The 16086-nt window shown below is 35.7% G+C and overlaps 1 protein-coding gene across 6 annotated transcripts in view; it reads left to right on the plus strand.

The window, feature by feature from the left end:
• Positions 1-4075: 4075 nt before the first annotated feature.
• LOC110024571 (probable inactive leucine-rich repeat receptor-like protein kinase At3g03770) overlaps positions 4076-16086 on the plus strand; it is a 23540-nt gene continuing 11529 nt past the window's right edge. For 5 of the 6 annotated variants that reach the window (XR_002294021.1, XR_002294017.1, XR_002294023.1 and 2 more), the window contains exons 1-7: positions 4076-5869; positions 6012-6145; positions 11196-11436; positions 11866-12059; positions 12140-12201; positions 12329-12440; positions 12536-12835. Coding sequence is in view for 2 of the 6 variants with exons in the window: in XM_020724620.1 (XP_020580279.1) it covers positions 4534-5869; positions 6012-6145; positions 11196-11436; positions 11866-12059; positions 12140-12201; positions 12329-12440; positions 12536-12814 (2358 nt within the window). In the remaining 4 variants the exon portion in view is untranslated. The remainder of the gene's footprint in view (positions 5870-6011; positions 6146-11195; positions 11437-11865; positions 12060-12139; positions 12202-12328; positions 12441-12535; positions 12836-16086) is intronic. The other variant, XM_020724640.1, reaches the window with a different exon arrangement.

Genomic DNA, 16086 nt, shown 5'->3' on the forward strand with positions numbered 1-16086 from the left:
TCTGATTTCAGTAAACTTATAGTCAAACTGACCGGATCAATGAAATGGACACAATGATATAATAACTAGTCCAATCCGAGTCAAATCAAACTCGGATCAAATCATTAAACCACACTTGGAGGATTTCTGGAGGAATTTGAAAGGACAAACAGATGTCAAATCTAGCGATTTCATAGTCGAATCGAGCTTCTCTACAAGACAAATCCAACAAGCTCAAGATTGCTCAATTCTGACATCGTTAAGACACTCAAATGTTCATCAAACGCCATTTCATCAAACGCCATTCAATCGAGAGAAGCTCTCGAGACCGTCTGATCAAAATGGTTCATACTCCTGCATTAATTGCACCAAAAAATATTATAAATAGAGTCTCAACCCTCATATGAGGGGGAGACTTGAGAGAGAACTTGAGGCTTTGAGAAGGAGGTCAAGTCCAGTATCATCATTGTCATCGTCGATCACTGTTGACCACCACTGACCGTCAACGACCACCGCCGGCCACTGTCAACCACCACTGACCTTCATCGTCCATCAGCGCCCGTCCTCGACCACTGTCGAGCGTCATCGACCCTAGCTGACCACCAACCGCCATCAACCACCGTCGACCTCTATCGACCACCGCTTACCGTCGTTGACCACCATCGACTGCTGTTGACCTCAGCCATCTATCGTCGACCACCACAAATCATCATCAATCACCACCAACTAGACACTGTCAATCGACGCAGTAATATGAAAATCTAGTAAATCTTTCCCGTCTGTGAGACAAGGTATTTTTGTAATCATTAGTCAATAGTGGATTTTCGCAATTCGGCCAGACCACGTGATTTTTTCCTTTCTGGGTTTTCAACGTAAAAATTTTTTGAGTCATCACTGTTTGTTTCTCTTTCATCTGTGTGTGTGTTCAATTCTCGTACAACGCTAAGACGATGATAATTCTTTGCTATACCGCCACACATTTTCTAGCACACATCAATTCTATACATAATTTTTTTATAAACAAAATTTAGTAGGAGCTGATCTCACGTGTAAGTTAAAGCTGATTCGTGTATGACTAATTCAACTTTGAAAAAAAAAAAAAAAAATAATTCATAGCTTTGGCTCATAGCTCGGCTCGTTTAGTTCGATCGATTTTGGTCCGAGCCATAGATTTTTGAGCGATTAATAATATTTGAGTTAAAATCACAAAGCCGATCATGACGAGCTTATGCTGCAACGCGGGCTATCCTACCATGTCCAGCTGTACAAGTTTGGCGCGAAGGGTAACTGTCCTGAGGGAGACCTGGCAGCTGCGTTTGCTGATAAGAGGGAAAAGCCAAACATCATAATAATATATATTTTCTGAAAAATATTTGCATACATACCAACTAATTCTATAGATTTATACATCTAATGCCAATATTTTTACTTTTTTTTTATTATTTATATCATCAAAAATTTTCATATCACATAAGAAATAACAACATTTTTACTTTTAAATGTGTAATACATCTTTCCATTTATTGGTATGGGCACCGAATATGTGTTGGCACAAATATGAAAGCAATATGACAGTTTTAAATAAAAAATGACGTGGTAAAGATGGGCCCACTAACTGACTCAAAGATACTTGCCAAAATGACACCTCTGCTCGATGACCTAAGTTTTATTTAGCTAGCGGGAATTTGCTAAGCGAGAATTGATGATTGACAGCCAAATTGATGATACACGCGAAAATGACACGCTCCTTACTTCGTATTTATAGGAATCACTGATACGAAATTTAAGGGGAGTTCGATTATCGCATCCTTAAGTAATCATAAATATTAAATATTGCTGATTCATTCATTAAAATCTCTTGTTCTTATCGCAGTGTAAGTCGCAATAACCAAGAGAATAAATGAACTAAAAATATATGTGAAAAATGTGTTAGTACAATTCTCAAAACAATCCGATGACAGAAAAAAAAAAGTGACATTGCAAGGGTGGGCCCACCAAAAAATGACTAAACAACTTAAAAGACCCACTGACTTACGCTAGCAAGAGATACTCTGAACCGAATTAACGATACATACCCAAATGACGCCCTCTTCCTCATGGCCTAAGTTTTCCTCAGTTGACGACAATTCCCTAGGCGAGAATTGAAGATTGACGACCATACCAATGCATTCGGTCGTCTAATAAATCAAACAGATTAGTCCTATCGACTATCTTCGTAAATCTAGCCCACCAATCTTACATGAAGGGTTAACCAACCAATGGTTCATCCATATCCAATACGCCGACCTACAATATTAATTTCCTCACCTCTTCGACCCAAACGACCAAGTCGAAGAATAGCAAGGACCTAGGCCCATGGGGGTGTAATCCCCATAGTAACTCGAACAACCCTTAATAAAACATTGTTAGATGTGTAATTTTCTTTTGTTACACTCACTCTACTATAAATAGGGAAATAGAGAGATTTGTGGTTCTTTCCCTTCTCACATGTAAGTGAAATATTAAATTTTATAAAAAATGTCACAAGCGCCCATGAATACCTCAGTTTTGTGCCAATGGAGTAAGTCCCGATTGTTAGCGTTGGACCGCTCTCGCTAGGTCGCTTCCTGCTTCTGCCTCCCTGTTGCTGACCGTGATTCGTCGTGACAGCTCCCTCTCTTTCGATCGCAAGAGTCGCGTCCCAGCTCCCGCTAACCTTTCCCACCTTCCCTGTTTTGCGAAACTATGTCGTCTCCTGCCTCCTTTAAGTTGCGAACATAGAGCAGGGTTCTCCTTTAAGTTTCTAAGTCATTATTTTGGTATTCTTCTTCGGGCTTACTCGGGGTAGAGGAAGGAAAATGCAAACAATAGTTCCTTGTGGTAGAAGTAAGAAGAAAGAATAAGAGGAAGATTGTTCTCCCTCGACTTCTTCTTGATGGCTTGTGGCAGAAGAGAATTTGAGTTTTATTTTTCTTATAAGTTTGTCTGCTTCGGTGTATCTCGGTGTAGAGTTTCTTCGGTGTATCTCAGTGTAGAGAGAGAAGAACAGAGAGAGAAGAAGAGAGAACAACGAAGTGAGAGATTCATCTTGTAAGTCTAGGTAATCGACTAGTGTAAATTCATAAATTTAATAAAATCCTCTGCAACTCCATGAACATAGGCAATATGTCGAACAACGTAAATCTGTTTGTTATTTTCTGGTTTGATTTTTTTCGTTCTATTTTTTCGCTTCATCGATCGTTCTCATGTTTGATTAATATCATATCTCACAACAACTGGTATATGTTCCCACAACAACGTACTCCTTTCCCTCTCTCTTTTTCTCTCATTTTTTCATGGTTGAAACACTCAATCTCTCGGGTGTCTCCTAGACAAATTTAGATTCAACAAAGTAATATGAATACATGTATAAATTGTTGTTTATATGTTAGATACATAAATATATAAGAATCAAGCGGTACATAAGTAAAGTAAATACATTTCTTATGATGTGATTTTTCCGGCTCTCATTGCTAAAAAATTATATATTTTTTTAAAATATTTTTAAATCATCATAAAAACATAGTTATATATATATATTAAAAATGAATAGTCGGAGGCTATTATACGAGCCTCAACTATCCCATACTCGGGGGAATCAAATCACAGACCAGAGGAGACTTGCAACTGACAAGCACATGCCCGACCCACCGATCTGCATGCCCTTTGTATTCCAGATCTTCACCACAATTTCATTTCATAAAGTGCTTTCTTGCAGTTTTTTAGAAATTTATCTTATAAATTTTTTTTGATAAAAATATATATTTATAATTTTCACCGCATCTTCCTATAAAGTTACTTTCTCCATGTTACAACCACACTTTAAAAAGTGAAGCCATCCTATAAATAAATTATATGATTTAAAATTTTAATCTTTTATTCTTAATTTTTTGGGTCAGTAAATGGAAACTCAAAAAAAAAAAAAAAAAAAAAAAAGCCCAACCATCACACCATATATGATAAATTTGTAATCTTAAAAAATAGACTTTTTTTTTCCCTGGTAATGGGACAATAGTACTTTCATCTTCAAGGGTACTTATTTATCCTAATTAATTACACCCAATTCCAAAAGCGAAAGAAAGAGATGCCCATCTTTAGCTTTGTTTCCCGCTTTAATGGCCGACCTTAACACCTAAATGACAATAAAAGACCTCGCTCTCGCTCTGCAGCATCTGTCTTCTCCCTCCATAGCTCAAAAAATCTGTTTTTGTATACTTGTCAAGCTAGCTTCCATCCATGTCCAGCTCAGCTCTACTGATCCTTTGTCCTCTTCTCCGTCTTCCTCACCCGTGAGGGTTTGATCTCATCTCCTCCAGAAACCCTACAATCTGGGATTTAAGGTCCAAATCATTGCCACTAGGCTCCGAACCCTATCATTTTGTTGAGCAAGCTAGAAAGCCGCAATGTTCGAAGTTCATTGAGCTTGCATCGATCTGGTATGCTTTTGTCTCCACAATAGCTGGCTTGTAGCTCTCTCCATTGCTTAAGGGAGAACAAAGAAGAGATTTTTCTGCAATTTTCCGGTTTGAATTGATAATGGCCTGGAGATGTTACTCCTCTTACTTTCTAGTACTGTTGTTGATAGTTTTGATCTTGGTTCCGCCATCAAGCCAGCTGCAATCTTCGCAGGCAGGAGCTCTTCTCAGACTCAAGCATCTGCTAAATTTTCCATTTGTTTTAACTAGCTGGGATGGAAGTACTGATTTCTGCAATGCTGAACCGAATCCATCAGTAACTGTGGTATGCTATGAGGAGAGCATAACGCAATTACATATCAATGGGAACATCAGTTCTCCTAGGTTACCGGCGAGTTTCTCCATTGATTCCTTCTTCACCACACTTACAAGGCTCCCTAACCTGAAAGTCCTCTCCTTGACTTCCCTTGGATTATGGGGTCCAATTCCTGCAAAGATTTCAAGGTTATCTTATTTGGAGATTTTGAATATGAGCTCAAATTTGTTGGATGGAACAATTCCAGCCGAAATTTCTCATTTGAAGAATCTTCAGACCTTGATTCTGGATCATAACCATATTGATGGAAGATTACCAGATTGGATTGGCTCTTTTCCTCGTCTAGCAGTGTTGAGTGTAAAGAACAATTCTTTGAATGGCCCTCTGCCAGTTTCATTGAGTAGCATGGAGTCACTCAGACTGCTTGTGCTCTCATTCAATGCTTTCTCTGGACTTTTGCCTGATCTTAGCGGTTTATCCAATCTTCAAGCTCTTGATTTAGAGAGCAACTTCTTTGGCCCTGAGTTCCCAAGTTTGAACAGGAAGTTGGTTAAGATTTTCATGAGAAACAACAGCTTTACAGGGGGAATCCCTTCTGAAATCGGTTCTTACTACTATCTGCTTCAGCAACTAGATATTTCTTCGAATAGGTTTGTTGGGCCTTTCATGCCATCACTGTTGTCTCTCCCTTCAATTCAGTATATCAATATATCGGGAAATAGGTTTACTGGTATGCTTTTTCCAAATGAATCATGCAATGGTGAACTAAAAGTTGTAGATTTATCATCTAATTTGTTGACTGGTAGCCTTCCAACATGTCTGAGTTCAAGATCGATGGACATGAGTGTGCTATACTGTGGAAATTGTTTGGCAAACAAAGATCAGGTTCAGCACCCAAATACCTTCTGTCAGAATCAAGCTTTTGCTGTTGATTTGTCGTCTCGAAAGGGGAAGAAGGCGTCGATTCATAAAGCAATAGTTGCTGTAAGTGTGGTGGGAAGTGTTGTGGTAGCTCTCATTGTGGCTTTCCTGTTGTTTGCCACCATAAGAAGAGATTCTAACAGCCTTATGAACAAACCTCCAAGAAGGCTAATTGAGCATGCTTCAAATGGCTTCCCTTCAAAACTTCTAGCCGACGCTAGTAATCTCCCTCACAATGACTACGAGAGATGCGTTTGCTAAAAATTTCCAGTTTTTTCAATTTCATTTTCAAAATTGTTACACAGAGATTATTTATTTCATGCTTTATTTTTCTAAATAATGATTTTCTATTCATCTTTAAGGGTATATCTCTCAAACAATGAAGTTGGGAGCACTTGGTATTCCTTCCTATCGATCGTTTTCTTTGGACGAGCTTGAGGCAGCCACGAACAACTTTGATACATCGACTTACATTGGTGAAGGCTCTCTTGGTCAGGTGTGAAATTAAATTTTCAACTCATATGAAGTTTGATTTATTTGAAGGCTTTAGTACTTGCATTGGTTTGAGATTTGAATAAATGCTTTGTTGGGATTAAAATATACACTTAGGGCTTCAATCAATTAGAAATTAAAATTATACCGTGGAGTAGGATCATAACAATTCGAGAAATCATGAATAAAATTTTGAACAGAAGCATAACAAAAAATAATCCCAAAAAAACCAAATCAAGATTTATGTGGAAAAAAACAGAGAATGGGAAAAAACCACAGAGCTATACCACAAAAAAAAAAAAATCACTATAAATGAGAGAAGCTTATTGATCACACTACTCAGATCTTCTCTCTAAAATAATTGGAACTTATAATGTTGTTTCAAAATTTTCTCTATCTCACAAGAGAGCTATCACATTAAAATTATCCTCCCGATGATTGATTTTTGCAAGATGTCTCTATTGAGAAACACCGCACTAGGAAAAGATAGCCTTATCACTTGAATCGTGACTTAAGAACCGTAACAGTAGAAACTGTTCTGGCTGCATGACTACACCTAGAAGCGACGTAAATATTCCACCCATTCGGGAAGAAAACCAGAATGAAAGACCCCTGCGGCATGGTTACGCCCGTTGTGGCGTAGTTATGTCGTGACTTCTGCTGCCTCTTTTGATGTCCCTTGCGATTATGTTCTCCTAGGTGCTTCTTCAGGCTCCATTCAACAACAAAATCCTATTTGAAGATTGATAACAACCAACACGTGTTCTCCAGATTTGTACCTCCACCTTTATTGACTTTCATAGCCCCGTACAATGGTATAGCTCACCCCCGGCCTCAACCTTCCCAGACTCCAACGAAAGCCAAACATAACTCCAATTTCTCGATTGTCACTACCTCTATCAACATATTTGTAGGATTTTGAGTTGTGTGTGTATTTTCCAGAAGTAACTAACTTTTAGAAGAGAGTTGATAAAGTGATAGCTTAGCTGGATATGTTTTGTTCTAACATGAAAAACATCAGTCTTAGCTAAATGAATAACACTCATATTGTCACTATGAAGATTTTGAATATCCCACTTCTTGCTCTATTCTGCCATAAAACCCCATCGCTAAATTATCTCATTATTAGTCTCAGTGATAACAATGTATTCAGCCTCTGTAGTTGAAAATGTAACAATCTTGTGCAGCAAGGAAACCCAACTCACAACTGTATTCCCTAAAGTGAAGATATACCCTATTATATTCCTGACATTTAAATGTCCTAACATATATGAATCTACAAATCTATGTAGATTGATCCCAATACTTCTATAACAAAGTGTCTTGTTGACTGTACCCCTAAAATACCTGAAAATTTACTTCACCACCTCTCAATAATGCCTGCTCGATGCCTATGTACTGCTGACCGCTCCCACTACATATGCATTATCTGGTATTGTATAAATTATAACATGCATCAGGATTCCAATTGCCAAAACATTTGAAGTTCTTCTTATTTGTGCTTGTTCTGCTTTAGAATTAGGTGATAACTCCTTATATAGTTTGTAGTGACTTTGTAAGGGATTACAAATTGATTTTGTCTCACCCATGTTGAACCTCTATAGGATTTTCTAAACTTAAGACAATTTCAGTATACCTGCACTTCTTCCCCTGTTGATTCTTATACCGATGATTTTTCTAATTGAACGTAAATGATTCATCTCAAATTTACTTGATAATTGTTCCTTTAAGTTCATAATTTTCTCAATATCCACCCATACAGTTAACTTGTCATCTACATATAATAGAAGTTAGATATAACAATAATAAAATTTTTTTATGAAACAACATTAGTTTGCCTGACACTTTATATATCCATTATCTGACATGAATCAGACAAACATTTTGTACTATTGTGTGGGTGCCTGCTTCAAGTAATATATGTTTTTTTTTTTCAATTTGCAGACCAAATTTTCTTCTAAGAAACCTCATAACATTACAATTGCACCATATATAAGTTTCTCTTTTAGAACTCTATGTAAGAAAATTATCTTTACATTCATCTGCTCTAGATATAAATTTTTTTTTGCTACTAAACTCAACGCAACTCTGACGATTGTGTGGTGCACTCTTTTCTTCTGTTGAAACCCTTTCACAACAAGTCTTGTCGTGTAGCATCTATTACAATTTGACTCCTCTTTTAGCCTACAGACCCACTTGTTTTGTAGTGCTATTTTGTCATTTGGTAATATTGCCAAATCCTTTGTTCGATTTGGCTTCTAGGATTGCATTTCATCATCCATTAAAGCTTTCACTCATTTGATTCTAAAACTTGAGTAATATACTCATTGTGCTCTGGTTTACTATTATCTGTTAACAACAAATTTTACAAAGAAGTAAAATATCTCTATGTTTGTTGAATAGTTGTGTTCAACTTTTTGATTTCAGTAGTAGGTGACTGATGAATTTCCTGTTCTTCCACTAATTGAGCAATCTCAACATATTTGGACCCTTCAAATGTAACTGACGGGCAATCCTGAGTTATAATTCTATCATTGCACATCTCCATTTCATTGAAACTAACAAGCTTGCTCTTCATGAACTTCTTATTATGATAATCATATAATTTATATCCAAATTCTTATGAGACATACCCTATGAAAGTCCACATGACAAAATTTGAGTCAAGTTTACCCTTGGATCCTGTATCAACATGTACTATGTACAACACTCAAATACCTTCAAGTGATATGAATTTATCTCTTTATTACTCCAGGCTTCTTCAAGTAAGCATTATTTCAAATGTACTGAGTAACCACATTTGGTTAGATATTTAGATACACTACAATATTTATTGCATCTGCCCAAAACTACCTTGGCAAGCCTGTATACAACCTCATACTTCTGACACGCTCTGTGATGGTTTTATTCATGCGTTCAACTACTCCATAATACTGTGGAGTTCTTGGAACAGTGTTTGAAGTACAAAAATTCTTAAACTTCTGATTACAATACGCACTCTATTATCTGATCTAAAATATTACAGCTTCAAGTTTGTTTCATTTTCCACCATGATATTTCACTTTTTAAATACTTCAAATACATTAGATTTTTATTTTAAGTAAACTCATATCTTTCTGGTGTGATCGTCAATAAACGTGACAAAGTAGTAAAAATTTTTAATAGACTGAACTAGAGTAAGATCTCATATGTTAGTATGTAATAACTCTAGTATCTTTGAGTTCATTATTGTCCTACATTTAAATAAATAAACATTCTTCTGCTTGTCATGTGCACAATCTTCATATAAATTCAAATCTACTGATTTAAAAGCTTGAAGTTTATTCTTTGAAAGTAGGGACTTTACACTTTGCTCGTTCATATGATTAAGTCTACAGTGCCATAGAGCTGCATTCATTTTTGTTCCATTCACATCAATAAAATATGTCATTTCATTAATTACGTGAAGATTGCCTTCAATGTTGCCCCAAACGATTACTATTACCCTGGTCATCTTTCATGAGTAACCAATGAAATTAGTCGCGTACCCCGACTTTGCCAGCTAGCTCATATAGATTAGATTTCTCTTGAAACTTGAAACATTTCTGATTTCACTGAAGAGTTACCCACCATCGTGACCAAACCATCAAATTTCAACTTCATTCCACATAACATAACTGGTTGCTTACAATATTGAAGTTGTTCTAGTGTTCAACCATTGAGCTGCATTTCACTATCTTCATATTGTATAACCTCTTTATCAGAAAATTTTTTCTTGAAGCAGAAGGTTTTTCATATATCTTTGTCAGTGCCGTCATGAGATCCACCCTGATTTTTTCATTCATTATATCAAATGCAATAGACGAGGAAAGTGACAAACAAATCAAACTTATGGTCGTTCAATCCAATAATTCTCATTCTCTGTAGTAATCTATTCATGCTTCTTGGTGATTCGTTGTAGTTGCAAATACAAATTTTTCTGATACAACAAATCCTTCACATGCATCTTCCAAAATGCGATGTTCTATCCATTAAACTTCTCCACTTTGTACCTTGCTTCGTTGGCCATTGCTTCCACTTGAATTAAACACCCTATTCCGTTACCGCTTGTTGGGATGAAAATATACACTAAGGGCTTTGATCAATTATAAATTAAAAGCACAGTGCACATTAAGATCACAATCATTCGAGAAATCCATAACAAAATTTTGAACAGAAGCACATTAAAAATCAATCCCAGAGAAAGCACACCAAAATTTACGTGGAAAAATCCGAGATCGAGAAAAACCACGGAGCCCATCACCAAGAAATTTCACTATGAATGAGAGAAACTTACATTTTAGACCACTCAGATCTTCTCTTTTAAATCATTGGAATATATAAAATATAGCTCCAAGCATTTCTCTTGATCTAACAAGAGAACGCCTTCGCTTCGAAATCACTCTCCCGACAATGCACCTTCGTATGAAGTCCCTGTTTAGAAATACTGCACGCAAGATAGACAACCTTCGTTGCTCGAATCATGCCTTATGAACCATAACGGAATAAACTATCCTAGCGACATTACCACACCCAAATGTGAAGTAAATATTCCACCCACTCAGGAAGAAAACTGGAACAGATGACCCCCACGGCGTGGCTATGCCCATTGTGGTGTAGTTATGCAATGAATCCAGTTGGCGCTCCTGATGCCCTTGCAACTGTGCTTCTGGGTGCTTCTTCTGGCTCCATTTCACAACATTTTTCAAATTCTACGTGATTGTTTTATCTACCCATGTATTATTTTCAAAATTTACAGGACTGATTGTACATACTGGTATTTAAACAATATTAATTTAGAATTATTTACACAACTAATCATGCAGGAAGATGATGCTCATTATTTGAGCACTTGAAAATCAAGCTGATTAGAAATTGAATTCATCATTTTTCACTGAATTCCTTAAATTCAGGATTTTAAATGTTCTCCTTAAGATGATGTAAAAGTTGGTCTTTTTTAATCGAAGAAATCACATTTTACTGCTTATAATCTCATTCAAGCTAAAAATAGTTCTTTGCCCGGCTGAACATGCCAGATGTACAGAGGAAAGCTCAGAGATGGTTCACTCATTGCAATAAGATGCTTAAAACTGAAAAAGCAACACACTTCCCAGAACTGTAATCGACATATCGAGCTGATTTCAAAGCTCAGACATCAACACTTGGTTAGTGCTCTCGGCCACTGCTTTGAGTATTACCTTGAAGATTCTAGTGTCAGCACATTATTTCTCATTTTCGAGTATGTGTCGAATGGAACCCTTAGAAGCAACATTTCAGGTAACGAGAACTCTTTTAGAAGATTTGCATACATACATACCACTTAATTCTTCTGTATTTGTTCATCTAACATCTAAAATTGAATTTTTACATATATATCACCTTACCTATGCTTGAAAAGGCTTATTTCACTTTTTGTAAATTTAAAATAGTGATATTTTTGATGTGATATGTAAGATTTGGGTGGTATAAGTGTAAAAAGTAATAATTTATGTGTTAGATATGTAAATACATAGAAATTTGTGGTGTGTCAACTCTTTTTAATACCCTTCACACATTTGTTTGCTCTGTTCTTTAGAGAAATGTGAGGCAGAGGGAGTGTGGAAGCCATATCTCTCTCTCTCTCTCTCTATATATATATATATATATACATATATTCAATTCAAAGGATTACTTCTGATTTTTTTTTTTGTTTTGGTGGAACCGCAGGACAAAAGCTCACATGGTCACAAAGAATAGGGGCTGCCATTGGCGTGGCAAAGGGCATCCAGTTTCTGCATGCAGGAATTATTCCCGGTTTGTTTGGAAATAATCTGAAAATAACAAATGTACTCCTGGATCATAACCTTGTTGCAAAAATCAGCAGCTATAATCTTCCAGTGCTAGCTGAGATAAAAGCTGAGGTTAGAATTGTTAAGCACCTTTGCAATATTACCTCAGCTGAACTCATTGTTTGAAGATAATTATTCATTTAGCATTGCAGTTTTGTGGATTCATGCAGGTCATGACTGGAACTTCTTCTGGATCCAAGGAGAACACCAGAAGGTATGCCCTCTATTTATAACAGGAAATTTATACATTAGGAACTTTTAACTTTACAAATTTTGCCGTTCATAAGGTTTGTCGTTCATAAGTTTTAACTCTGAAAATTATAAAACACAATTTTCAATAGAACATTGTACGAAGAAAAGATCGACATCTATGATTTTGGTATCATTTTATTGGAAATCATCTCTGGAAGGCCAATTACAACTTCGAGTGACGCTAAACTATTGAAGGACCAGGTATCAGATACTTGTCTTTATCAAACAATCTTTTTCAAAATAAACTGCTATTTACATGTTTGCATGATTCATAACTTATGCAATCAATGTGACAGTTACAAGGAAGTATAACTGCTGATGATGCTGTGAGGAAAATAAGTGTTGTTGATCCAGCAGTTCAAAAGGCCTGTTGTGGCGAATCACTGAAGACCGTAATAGAAATATGCATTCGATGCTTATCTGATGAGCTTGCGGACAGACCTTCGGTTGAAGATGTGCTCTGGAACTTGCAGTTTGCGGCTCAAGTGCAAGAAGCATGGAGGGGAGATTCTAATAGCAGTGAAGATTCGCCGTTATCACCACGTACACCGGCATTAAGAAGCTCTAAAGACTAGGGACTGACATCACTGTAACATGTAAGTTCCAATTTTTAATAATTCTAAAATATGTTTAAAATTTGTTCCCAAATGTTTGCTGATTTTGCTATTATAGATGTTAATATTTTTAGAGTACATTTTTTTTCTGTTTTGGTTTTACACTCTGTTCTTGTGATTTTGGGTCTGTTTGGGACGGTTTCTATCTATTTTGTGTTTTAAACTGCAACTACAGTTCTGTTTTAAGGGATCTATAGGGCATTTTGAAAGTATTAAGTTTAAGTCATAGAAATAGGCTTTGCCCAAATGCATAGTTGGGGGTTCATGCATTTAATATGCCCCCTTTTTTTTGAAGCTGTAGCCCTACTTGTATCTAATTAAATTGAGGTATTTAACTCCAATTAGATTATTGACAACCAAAAGTTATTGAGATATGAAATTCTTAGGCCTCATTTGGGATCACTTTTGTTTCTTATTTTTTGTTTTTATTTATTTTTTTATTTCTAAAGACATGTTTGTTTACAGTTTTTTTTTTTCATATTTTAATTGGTTATTTTCAAATACAAATGAACTTGTTTTTAAAACATTCAAAACATAAAAAAATTATTTTAACTATTTTTTAAAACAACTAAACATGTGATAACGTATCAAACATGTTTTGTTTCAAATTAAAACATGAACAAAATAAAATAAAAAAAATAAAATAAAAATAAGAAGTAATCCCAATTGGCCCCTCAGTGTGTGCCAATTCTTAATTTACAAGATTTACCAAGTGCTTGTGTGCTTGTCGCTTTTATGTAAGATATGCTTCACAAATTATTTCTAGCCTTTTGCTGAATTAAAAACTATTACTTGAATTTGTGACCTATGAGTTAATTCTTATGGAATTTGAATTGTTGTAACCTATGGGAATAATTTTTATGGAATTAGAAAGGTTATGGCCCATGCTTTTAGATGGTTATTGCCCATGGGATTAAATTCTCTATTATTCCAAGCTTTGTTAACATCCATTATAGCAGGCTACATAAGGAGGCTTTCCCTAATTTTTCCAAGAATGAAATATCTTAAGCTACCTTTCTTTTTTTTTTCCTTCTTAAGCTATGGGTTTTTAGCATGAGTCTTGCTCGGTCATTGTTGCAACTTAGGAGAGACGCTCGTGATATGCTCAAACATCGACAAGAGAGAGAATGTGTTTAAAGGGATTTTTATAACACACACCTCTACTTCTTCGGTTCTATTTTTCAAGTTCCAAAATAAGGTTAAATTTTTGTTTTAATAGTTTATATTTTCATTATAGTATTTCCGTTGATATTAGTAAACTTGTTTTTTTAATTTTATTTTTTTATTTGTGTGTTATATTTAAAAAGTAATCTTCCTTCTAAAGAGTTGAACATTTTGCTTGGTTAAGTTTGATGTTTCTGTTGTTGTTTCATTATTGGTAACTTTATATTTTATTTAAAAAATATATTTATATTAACTTTGTGGCTTATAAAGAAAACATTATTGGTAACTTTATATTTTATTTAAAAAATATCTTTATATTAACTTTGTGGCTTATAAAGAAAAATGACTAAGGGTCTGTTTGGGACAGCTGCAGCTTATAAAGAACCAACTGTGGAGCTGATGAAAAATGGTCTGATGTTATAAAAAGTTGTGGTGGTTATTACAATTTTTTTTTTGAATAAGTTAGACCACAACTAGAAAGCTGCCACGTACCTAACCAAGACCAGTGAGAAAACGTTGTTTTCAGCGGCAGCTTTTGAAAAAGCTATCAAAACGAAATTTATCTAACAGAGCAAAACTGCGGTGCGGTGCTGCACCGCTATCGCATCGCTGCCCCAAACAGATCCTAAGATTTCAAATATAGGTGGTCTTCATTCCGGGAGCACCATGGTGAGCTTAAGCCATCACCTAGGTTGAAGCCTTGACCCCAACCATGCCAGTATAGCTATTGACTCAGGTGAATTACAACGACTGAATTATACAATTTTCTCCCCATTTGTGCTTGCTCTGCTTCAGACATAGGCGATAACCCTTTAGATAGCTTGAAGTGACTAACTAATTGAGTGCAAACTGATTTTGTTTCACTCATATAGAATTTTTGTAGGATTTTCTCAACATGTTCTTCCTGAGATAAATTTAGTGTATTTGCACTCATGTCCTTATTGATACTCATCCTGAAAATTTTCTTGATTGGACCTAGATCTTTTATCTCAAACTCTTTTGATAATTGTTTCTTCATGTCTTTGATCTTCTCCATATTTATTCTTGTAATCAATATTTCATCTACATATAAAAGGAGCAATATATAATAATTACCAATTTGATGAAACAATAGTGGCCTGCCTGACACTTCTTGTATCCTGAGTCTGACATGAACATGTTAAACTCCTGTACCACTGTTTTGGGGCTTGTTTCAAGCTTTAAAGGCTTTTTTTCAACTTGCAGACCAAATTTTTTCCCTTGGAATCTCGTAACATTGCCACTATATGATGTATAATTCATCCTCCAGATCTATATGTAAGAAAGTTTTTTTTTTACATCTATGTATTCTAGATATAAATATTCCTATGCTACCAAACTTAACACAACTCTGAGAGTTGCCATCTTTACCGCTGGAGATAATTTCTTGCTTTTGTTGAATTCCTTTCACAATAATTCTTTTTTTGTAGCGTCTGCTATCATTTGACTCGTCTTTTAACCCGCAGATCCACTTGATGTATTGTGCTCTTTTAACATCTGGTAATACCGTCAAATCCTAGGCCCGATTTTCCCCTAAGGACTGCATTTATCATTCATGACAAACCCTCACTCTCTTAAATCTTCCACTTGAGTGGTTTCCTCATAACACCCTTGTTCACCACTATCTGTTTGTGACAAATAATATAAAAAAGGAGAGTAATTCTGTGTCAGCCTTGAGATTCTTCTAGATCTCCTTACTTTAGTAGCAAGAGATTGAGGAACTTCCCATGCTCCTTTTGATTGAGCACTTCTTTTTTCATCCTCATAATCACCAGTGTATTCTATCTCAACATATTTGGACTCTTTAGAAGTAATTGATGGACAATTCTAAGTTCTGCTTTTGACTTTGTACATCTCCATTTTATTGAAAGTGACATCACAACTTTTGATAAATTTCTGATTCTGATAATCTCATAATTTGTACCTGTCGGCCCTTAAAAGGGGGAAAAGAGAGTTTTTTAAATGTTTGGGGGTCGCCCGTAAGAAGCTGCGGTCGCCGGAATCGAAATCCCGTCGCCCGCTTCGGAAGGACTTTTTAATTTACGTATATA

This window comes from Phalaenopsis equestris, unplaced genomic scaffold (genome assembly GCF_001263595.1).
Source record: "Phalaenopsis equestris unplaced genomic scaffold, ASM126359v1 Scaffold000002, whole genome shotgun sequence".
In the NCBI taxonomy this organism is placed as follows: Eukaryota; Viridiplantae; Streptophyta; class Magnoliopsida; order Asparagales; family Orchidaceae; genus Phalaenopsis; species Phalaenopsis equestris.